Raw genomic sequence first — 10,507 nt, forward strand, 5'->3', positions numbered from 1 at the left:
AGCTGAGATGGGTGGATCCCCTGAGGTCAGGAATTCGAGACCATTCTGGCTAACATGGTGAAACCCTGTCTCTACTAAAAATATAAAAGTTAGCCGAGAGTGGTGGTATGCACGTGTAGTCTCAGCTACTCAGGAGGCTAAGGCAGGAGAATGGCTTTAACTCGAGAGAGGGATGTTGCAGTGAGCCAAGATGAAGCCACTGCACTCCAGCCTGGGCGACAAAGTGAGACTCTGTCTTTAAAAAAGAATGCTGTGTTTTGTGGATTAATGTTTTTGAACCAACAATACACAGAAAAAGCTACATTTAATTGAATCTGGTCAATTCTAAGCATTTCAGAAAGGTGAGGCTTAATATATTTTCCCTTGTAAAACACAATACAAACTCGCAACTACATGCATCCCTACACAGACAGCTGCCAAGATAACATCATTAACTCTTGGGTCATATACCACTGATCATTTATAACTCATTCCTCCACTTCGTTCTCTACTAGCATTTGCAAAAGGATAGAATGGTATAATAAAAAATGATCAGAGAAAACACTGATCCCTTAATTCACTTTGAATGTGAATGATGTGAAACAGGTCATGATGTGATCCGGGAAGCAGGGCACTCAGGCTCCCTGATTTCTAGATGTGTGTTCACTGCCTGCCAAGCTCCATGCTGATGGTTTGGGTGGTTGGACTTGTGATTCAGATGAGTCTGGGTCCAATCCCAGCTCTACCACACACATTGTGACATGACCTGCGCAAGTCACCAATCAATCTAGGCTTCAAATGTCATTATTTATAAAGGGGGATGTTAATCCTGCCTTATAGGTTTAGATGATTAAATGGCTACTGTGACTAATGTTCCTGGCATGTAAACCATCTTAATCTTTATCGCACCCTCAAAAATACATAGTAGTAGTATGTGTTATAAGACTTCTTTTTTAAGAAGAGAAAACTGAGCCCTAAAAACATTACAAAACTGACGTTAGGTTACTCAGCTGTTATGAGCATACCCAGGCCCAAACCTCCTGTTCCAAATGGCTCACCCTGGTTTGAGAACAGCGTGTATATTCCCCAAAGTGGGGTACATTGTATTTTCAGTCTTATTTGAAGACTCAGTTCTAGACATGAAATCTAAATAGTATCAGATGCACCCAAAAGCCAAAGGTGATGAGGAAGATATTAGAAGAGCTAGAGAATCACAATGATGAAATTAGAAAGCATCAGGCACACGGCCTCTTTCATATCAACAGAAAGTCTCATGGATAACTGAAGATTTCTCTCCCAGCACACTTAGAGGAAGCTGGAACCTACCTCCCAGGCATCCAAGAACGTTGCTTTTCCACCGATGATATTACCTTTATCATCTTTGGGCTGAAAGTCATCCCCAGACTGTAAATACAGAATGAAAAGTTTACTGGAATCTGCATCAGGATACTTGGTTCTGTTAAACAAGGTTTCAGGGTCCGGGCTCTTGCTAAGTACCACATGTGCATACCAGTTTTTCAGGCTCTGTAGTACATACTACAAGAATGTGAGTTTAAATAAAATCTTTATATCTACTATAGCATATTAATCCATATATTTTAGAAACCACTGGATTGACGTTAAGATCTGCTGTTAGTACATTCCAGAAGCCACTGTTATCACCATGGACATTCACCTCATACACCTAGATCCTGTGTACACCCAAGGGCAAACTTTCATTTCAGTATCACTGGATAAGGATTAGATCTCCAGGGTGTGGTTTTCTGGGGAAGATATTGGCCAGCTTCTATCCTTGCAGCCTCTAGAAGAGACATGGAATAAGGGATGGCAGGCCATCAGCACTCCCGCTGGTCAGGAGGGGAGAGAGCTGGAAATTTGTCTCTCCCACGCCTCAGGAGCAGGTAGAGCAGAGCCCCAGGCAATGGGAGTCGCGATGACTACTGGCTTCCTTCCAGCATCACCGCACTTGGGCGTTTCTCCAAGATGCCACTCCCGGGGTGTGCTTTGCTTAATAAGATAATTAGGCCCTGGAATATAGTTATGCAAGTGTAATCCAAGGGATTTCCTGGGAGGGCAATTCTGGGGCACGGAATCAAGACAAAGGTGATAGGGCAGTTGCAACTTGTCTGGGCTACCAGAAATCATGGCTTCTCTCAGACATAACTGCAAGAAAACGCAGGCATGTGGCCACCTCAGCAGCACACATGGCCTCAGCCTCCCTTCCACGCCAGCGTCTTTCTGCTCCAAGGTCTCTTCCTGACCACCTGACACTCCCAATTATGAACTACAAGGTCTCCTGCTCCAGTCCACACCACCCCTACCCCTGGTGCAGCTACTATTTTCCGGCAGCTGCTCAGAAACTAGAGGCTGAGAAAGGGAGTCGCTCAAACCTTGAATCCCTGTGGCCAGTGAATAAGATAGACATCCAGATAGCTCAGCTTCAAGTCCTTGAGGGTCTTCTCAAAGGCTTTCCTCACAAGCGGTCTCTCAAAGAAAGTGGGCCACAACTGCAAGAGGGTAGCAATGAGCTGTTAATATTTGGAGAAGGAAGGGCCACGTTATACCCATTGTCCCTGCCTTTTGATTTGCACCCTGATCTAACCTGGCACAGGCCATTTATAACAAAGCTGATTAAAGTCCACGACACAGTGTGGAAGATCACCAGGGCTCAGCACGTCAATGACATGTCTTAAGTGTTGAAAGCAATTTACTTTTTCAACTCTCCTAGTACTCTATATGTCTCTCAGATCATTTAAGTAAATGTGGCCACAGATTTGAAATGTGTTTACCTGTCTCAGTCTCATCCTCAGCTGTGGGTTCTCTGAGAGCAGGAATTGTGTGTAACTTTTAAATGTCAAGCATTCCTAGGCCTTCGGGAAAAGATGGTCCTTTATCTGACCTATCTGATAGGTGCCTTATCAAGCCTGTCAGGCCCCAAATGATAACTTTATAAGGGCTTTATCCACATGTGGCTGCTACACAGTGGGGTCTATTTGTCTCACCAGATGTTTGCAATATCCACGTACCTAGAACTAGTGTTTTCTCAGCAAGTTGTGTATAATGTAAATCCAGTGATTCTCAACCCCCTCACACCCTACACCCTCTTCTTTTTTAAAACATTGAGTATCTCACCTTTCGATAGACTTAATAAAGAAAATCATATGTCACAATAGAAAAATGCTCCTACTGTTTCCAAAATGCCCTCTAGCTGACAGCCTCAGGGACGTGGTTGCATGTCCACAGTGCTGACAGGGAGACCTCAGTGCTGACAGGGAGGCCACACATCCAGCCCTGCCTGCACCCTTGGCCTCTGACTGCCTCTGGGCAGATGGTGGATCCCTCTGATGGGGAACAGGGAGGCCCAGGGCAGTGCAGGGCTCCATGGAGACAAGCCCACTGTGGGAAAACCAACCCGCAGGCAGGTGGCACAGCAACGACATGTTCAAATATCAATAGCGGCTTGGAGTATGGAGAGAATTGTATCCACGGATGTTATCAAGGCAGGGATGAAAAGGGCTACATGTAGAAAAGGCTGACAGAGTTCTCACTGCCGACCCGACCCAGATACTTCTGCCTGCCTTCAAGTGAAGGCCTCCCACCCAATGCTCCATGTGCACCTTGCTGACGATGAACAGGTCCTCCCGCTTCACAGCCTGCTCTTGGATCTTCTCTTGGATGGCTTCCCCCACCTCATGTTCATTCTGATAGACATAGGCACAGTCAATGTGGCGATACCCTGCATCAATGGCCACCTTCACTGCTTCTTTCACTTTGCCGAGAGGAGACTGAAAGGCAAAAGAAAAGCCCATCACACATGTATTTTTTTTTTTTTTAAGTGATGGGGCTTTGCCATGTTGCCCAGGCTGGCCTCACACTCCCACGTTCAAGCAATCCTCCTACCTCCCCAGTAGCTGGAATTACACCACATTCAGCAACCAACATATTGTCTTGTCCCCAGACCACCTTCAACAGGCTGCCCCACATGGCCCAGTTTCTCCAAACCAAGGCCTCAATGGGCTCTACTTGGCCAGGCGATATCCGGAAGGACACACACTTTAGAAACGTTTTCAAAAGGAGGAAAGTGAATTAATTTTATGATTATGTCCTTATGTCCTGTCCTAGTTAAAGTCAGTTCCCTTTCATCCAGGTTAGTCCTGAAATGTCTTCAGGTGTGTCAGGGAGTGCAGATGGCTCCACTGCAACTTCCTGAAGACCCAGATGAAAGCTTGACTATAAATACCCAGAGGAATTTTCAGACATTATCCCCAAACGGTGATAAGGATCTGGATAATGGTCATTACAGCATCAATCCGGATTCCAACACTTACTGGGTTTGTGGGTCTAAGTAGTTGATTCCATCTCTCTAAACCTTGTCTGCAAAATGGAAAAAAAAAAAAAAAAAAAAAAGTACCAGCCTCATGAGGCCTTTGTGATGATGACATACTGCAATGAATGTTAAGTTAAGCACATCACCTGACACACAGTAAGGCTCAGTAGAGGCCGTTCATTATACAAGGATCCTTTCAGAAAAAAAGGAGAAATAGAAAACCTTACAGGAATAGAGTTTGTTTTCCATTCCTATAAGAAGAAAGAGGGAGGGAGGGAGAATGAGAGAGAGGGAGAGAAAGAAGGGAAGGAAAGAAAAGAAAGGAAATAGAATTATCACATATTCGTTCTAACCTAACCAAGTCAATGATGGGGGCAAAAAGCACTTAAAACTTGATCTCGGCCGGGCGCAGTGGCTCAAGCCTGTAATCCCAGCACTTTGGGAGGCCGAGGCGGGCGGATCACAAGGTCAGGAGATCGAGACCACAGTGAAACCCCGTCTCTACTAAAAATACAAAAAATTAGCCGGGCGCGGTGGCGGGCGCCTGTAGTCCTAGCTACTCAGGAGGCTGAGGCAGGAGAATGGCGTGAACCCAGGAGGCGGAGCTTGCAGTGAGCCGAGATCGCGCCACTGCACTCCAGCCTGGGCAACAGCGTGAGACTCCGTCTCAAAAAAAACAAAACAAAACAAAAAAAAAAAAAACTTGATCTCTCACAAAATAGTCTTTTAAACATCTTCTACTGCGAGATAACAAACATTGAAAAGAACATAAAGCATAGATGCACAGCTGCCCTACCACCTGGACAAGAAACGGGCTGCTGCCAGGCATCTAGAAACACCCCTGTGTCCCCAACCGCTATGCTACACCATCCTTCACCTCCACTGCTAAGTTCATAATCCTTTATCTATCATCCCCACGTGTTGAAGAGGCTCCTTTCATAATTCTTACATTCAATGCCAAAATTCTGAAATTGTCTGGTAAACTTACCCAGGGTGGGCAGATTCCCTGGAGTTCTGGAAATGATTATCTGTTCCATTTACATAGGATTAAAGCTCTGATTTTGGGCAAATCTTGCTATTGAACAAGAGACGCTGTGCATGAATCAAGCTGGAAGTGATCTGTTCGTCCAGATACACCTAGAACGTATCCTGAGAATGATCCAGTGTGGCAACAGAGTGTCCTACCCTCCAGCTTGGCACAAGAGAGGGGAAAAATCAGTGTGCACAGAAGGAAAGAGAGCCAGAGGCAGAAGACTCAGCACAGGCATTAGCCATGAGGGATAGGAGAGAAGAGGAATTCTAAAGACTGCTTCTGGTCACTAGTTAGGGTAGTGCCATCATGGATGGAAACGGCAAAGAAGACAGAGTGAGGTGGTGATGGAACAACTTCAAACTTAGCCTAAGAGAGGCTCAGGAACCTGCCTCACTGAGTCCTGGATGTGCCTTACGCCGTTTTGCCAGCTGACATTAACACAGCCAGGTGGAGCTCAGGACTCCCAGCCCAGGCTCTCGGCAGCCCCAGCACGTTGCAGATTTCAGTGTGTACAGGAACCACCTGGGGATCTTGTTAAAGTGCAGATGCCCATTAGGTAGCCTGGGGTGGAGCCTGAGATTCTGCGTTTTCTCTCTCTCTCTTTCTCTCTTTCTTTCTTAAATCTCACTCTGTTGCCAAAACTGGAGGGCAGTGGCACAATCACTGCTCACTGCAGCCTTGACCTCTCAGGCTCAACACTCAATCTCCACCTCAGCCTCCCAAGTGACTGGGACTACAGGTGTGTCCCACCATGCCCAGCTAATTTATTTATTTTCTGTACAAATGGAGTCTTGCTATGTTGCCCAGACTGGTCTCCAAGTCCTGGGCTCAAGCAATCCTCCTGTCTGGGTCTCCCAAAGTGCTGGAATTACAGGCATGAGCCACCACACCTGGCCAGTTCTGCATTTCTAACAAGCTCCGAGGTCATATGGATTCTGCTAGCCCAAGTCCCACACCCTGATCTGCAAAGGGGTGCCAAGGACTTGGGGCTCTGCATCCTCTCCACAACCACCCAGCCCACAACAAACCCACAGCCAAGACTCTGGGGAAATGTTGAGCCCTATTATGTCCTAGAGCGAGAGAGAGAAACTGCCCTGGAAAACAATTTTAGGTCCAACAGCTGCTTGAAATTTGATACTTGCTAGAGAAGCTCTCAGCACTGCTGGGAAAGCCAGCCTTGGAGCTTTGCAGCCTGAATCAGCTCTGAGAAAAGAAAGTAACTGGAGTCCCGGCTCCAGGACTGAATCTCACCTCTCCAAACCCCTGCCTGACCTCCAGGCTTTCCTGGCTGAATGCAGAAAGAGAAAACACCCAAACACCCCTCCAGGGAAGAAGGCTGTGCAAAGATTTGCATATTTACCTTCCAAGTGCCCAGGCCCACAATGGGCATCTTGGCTTTGGTACTGAGCTCCACAAAGGTGGCCATGGTTGGTGCAGAAATGATTCTGAGTGAGCAGGTAGAAGTCTCACGTCCCGCTTTTTGTTGTTGTTTTTGAGACAGTCTTGCTGTGTCGCCGAGGCTAGAGTGCAGTGGTGCGATCTCGGCTCACTGCAGCCTCCGTCTCCTGGGTTCAAGCAATTCTCCTGCGTCAGCCTCCCGAGTAGCTGGGATTACAGGCGCCCACTGCAACTTCCAGGTAATTTTTATATTGTTAGTAGAGACAGGCTGGTCTGAAACCCCTGACCTCAGGTGATCTGCCCACCTCGGCCTTCCAAAGCGCTGGGATTATAGGCGTGAGCTACTGGCCCAGCTACGTGCTGCTTATGAAAACTGGTGTTATCTACAGTGGGAGGAGTTGGAGCCTGGCCACAGTAGCTTTCCAGCCGTAAGCAAACAGAAAATCCATTCCAGGCTATTGTGAGAATGAGGATTGTGTGAAAGAATTATTAATCACGCCAACTTTGTGCAAAGTTCTCTGTTCGGTAACAGTATCATTGGAGTTTCTGCTTGTTCACCATGACTCAACAAATTCAACACACCCAAAAGTTGGAAAGTAGGCAGGGAGAGGGAAAAGAAGAAAAGAAGAGTTGGGGGAGGGTGGGAAAGAAGCCTGGCCAACACAGTGAAACCCTCTCTACTAAAACTACAAAAATTAGCCAGGCACAGTGGCACATGTCTGTCATCCCAGCTACTTGGGAGGCTGAAACAGGAGAATTGCTTGACCCTGGGAGGCGGAGGTTGCAGTGAGCCGATGGTGCCACTGCACTCCAGCCTGGGCGAGAGAGTGAGACCCTGTCTCAAAAAAAGAGAAAGAACAAAAAAGAGAAGAGAGAAGAGACAGAGACAGAGAAAAGAAAGAGACAAAGCAAAGCAAAGAAGGAAGAAAAAACAGCGGCTTTCTTTCCCTGTGATGCTTTCCTCTGTGAAATGGAGTCTAGGGAGGAGAGGTGAGAAACAGTGTTTCCATTTTAAAAGTGGCAATTCCAGGTTCAATGCAGAGATGGTCAAATCCTGGGCTGATTAGAGTCAGCTGTAACTAGTTGGTAGTCAGCAATCTAGGGAACATGATACAGGCCTGGGCCATGCTGTAACACGCCGTGACAGGCCAGGGCCACGTCACAGCATCACCTTCGGCTTGCGGGTAGTGGGTTTTTCTGTTTTTTTCGCGTTCTTGTTTATGAGGTGGGTTGGCTTGAAAATTGAAATGGACTTGAACCTCTAGGCTGTGGCTTATGACAGCTCATAGAGGGCAATTGGCATGATATTTTGCACCTATGAGTGAAAGATCTTACACTTCATTGATGTTTGTTAAATTATCTACTTCAACATTGACAATACATGAATGGGCCGGGCATGGTGGCTCATGCCTGTAATCCCAGCACTTTAGGAGGCTGAGGAAGGTGGATCACTTGAGCTCCAGGGTTTGACACCAGCCTCTCCAACATGGTGAAATCCAGTCTCTGCTAAAATCTGAAAATTAGCAGGCATGGTGGCACATAGCTGTGGTCCCACCTGCTTGGGGGACCTGAGAATCACTTGAATCTGGCAGGGAGAGATTGCAGTGAGCCAAGATCGTGCCACTGCACTCCAGCCTGGGCCACAGAGAGAGACTTTGTCCCAGAAATTGATACATAAATACACGCAACCTCATCATCTGGTGGCCACAAAGTCTCCTGGATGTGCACATGGGGCACCTTATTTTCCCAGTGTATACTGGATGACATGCAGGGCTAGTATTGTTGAAATAGTAAATGCTTAGTGACCATCAAGCTAAATAACAGAGAGAGGTCCCTAAAAGAAAAATATTTCTCTGGGAATAGAGCACTACAATGGGAATACGCATGCCAGAGAAAAGTATGTGTATATTTGGGGAAATAAAGGAAGACAAAATGTTTCAAGGAAAAAATGAGGATTATCTCATTGCTTTGAAATAATTAGCCTTGGCTACAAAGATCGGTCAGGAAAGTGTTAGTCTGAGCTTGGACTGGCAGTTGTTCAGAGGTCCTTGCAGAGTATGTTTTGTGTTCAGTTGCAATGGCCTTTGTTCAAGGTTGCGGTTTTTGCAGTCTTTCGTGGTAATTTTGGTTTTCAGTTGTACAACCATTAGAACCCTCCTTTCATGGCCTTCTGAGCTGTATTTGTTGTTTGTTTTTTAACATTAGTGACTCCCTTTTGATTCTGACCATTTTTACATGATGCACAGAAAAAAGAAATGTGTATTATTCATAATAATATTCCTTGGAGAACCACTTAACTATGAATCGGTGAGGAGAGAGATCTTTTTTAGATAATTGAGGTTAAGAAGCTATATCGATTAGCTGTTTTCATGTAACTAACCAACTGGTTATAACAGCAACCATTTATTTGCTGGTGATTTTGTGGGCTGGCAGTTTGGGCAGGAAGTAGCAGATAAGGCAGTCTCAGAACCACGTGGTGTCAGCTGGGTTTCCTCACCTCTGTGGGCTTCACTGGGGTGGACCGGGATGTCAGGGAAGGCAGGGACCCCTCTTCACATGTTTTTCGTTCTCCATGAGGCTTTCTTGGACTTGTTCATAGGTAGCAGCATTGTCGGAGGCCTACTCTTGGAATGTGAACAGTGTCACTTCTGTCACCTTCTATTGATCAAAGCCAGTCTCACGGCCAGAAAAGGGCCAAGGAGTAAGGGAATAGATTCCACCTCTTGAGGGGATTGGTTACAGGGAATTTTGGATAATTTTGTTTTTAAAGGTAGAGTCTGTCTCTGTCACCCAAGCTGGAGTGCCGTTGCACAATCTCGGCTCACTACAACCTCTGCCTCCCAGGTTCAAGTGATTCTCCTGCCTCAGCCTCCCGAGTAGCTAGGACTACAGGTGCACACCACCACACTCAGCTAATTATTGTATTTTTATTAGAGACAGGGTTTCACCATGTTGGTCAGGATGGTCTCAATCTGCTGACCTTGCGATCTGCCTGCCTTGGCCTCTCAAAGTGCGGGGATTACAGGTGTGAGCCACCTCACCTGGCCGAATTTTGGCTATTCTAAATCAACCCCAGGTTTCATAAGAACTTTGATTAGCTCCTTTCTACCTTCATGAACTTACCAATCTGTTCCTGGTTTTGCACCGTTAAGAAACTCTCATTTTTTAAATCTGATGGATGTATGTCCATAAGACGCTTTACTTTGTTAAAAATAAATACATAAAAAATTGAGAGAAAATTATTTTGTAGAAGAAAAATGAATGAGTATTGTCATATTTCATTCTCACATCCATTTCTCTAAGAAATGGATCTGTCTTCAACATCTGTTGCTAACCCATACTGTTCGAATATACGTGGCTGTTGGTCATGTTCTGGGGATTATTTATAATCAGCCACAAGGGGTTACAGTGTAATGGCTTACAATTTGGTGGGGTGGGACCACAGACTAATTGGAGTTTTTTGTTTCAGTCCTCATAACTTATTTGAAGCAGGGGTCTCGGCTGTCCACCCTTTGTACTTAGTAGTCCACCAAACATCTGCCCAGTCACCACAGGGACTTTTTAATCTCCATACTCATACTTGCTTGATGTTTTGTGGTATGGACATAGACACTTATCAACATGGGATAGCTTCCTTTTAACCTGCTCCTCTCCACCATGATGACTGAACAGGCATCAAACAGAAGGGTTAAGAAATGACTAGCCTGAGTTACACTGATGACAGGATGACCTTCTGTTGAAAAAAAAAAAAAAGAGAGAATAAATAAGTG

At 45.8% G+C, this 10,507-nt stretch overlaps 1 protein-coding gene across 3 annotated transcripts in view; it reads right to left on the minus strand.

Moving 5' to 3' along the window:
* LOC105471344 (aldo-keto reductase family 1 member B10-like) overlaps positions 1-7,108 on the minus strand; it is a 40,831-nt gene extending 33,723 nt beyond the window's left edge. The window contains exons 1-4 of one of the 3 annotated variants that reach the window (XM_071094487.1): positions 6,700-7,071; positions 3,597-3,764; positions 2,370-2,486; positions 1,306-1,383 (exon numbers count right to left, since the gene is read on the minus strand). In XM_071094487.1, coding sequence (XP_070950588.1) covers positions 1,306-1,383; positions 2,370-2,486; positions 3,597-3,764; positions 6,700-6,765 — 429 coding nt within the window. In that variant the 5' untranslated portion in view covers positions 6,766-7,071. Of the gene's footprint in view, positions 1-1,305; positions 1,384-2,369; positions 2,487-3,596; positions 3,765-6,699 lie in introns of all 3 variants that reach the window. The other 2 variants (XM_071094486.1, XM_071094485.1) reach the window with 2 other exon arrangements.
* Positions 7,109-10,507: the final 3,399 nt, after the last annotated feature.

Source organism: Macaca nemestrina, chromosome 4, assembly GCF_043159975.1.
Source record: "Macaca nemestrina isolate mMacNem1 chromosome 4, mMacNem.hap1, whole genome shotgun sequence".
Classification (NCBI taxonomy): domain Eukaryota; kingdom Metazoa; phylum Chordata; class Mammalia; order Primates; family Cercopithecidae; genus Macaca; species Macaca nemestrina.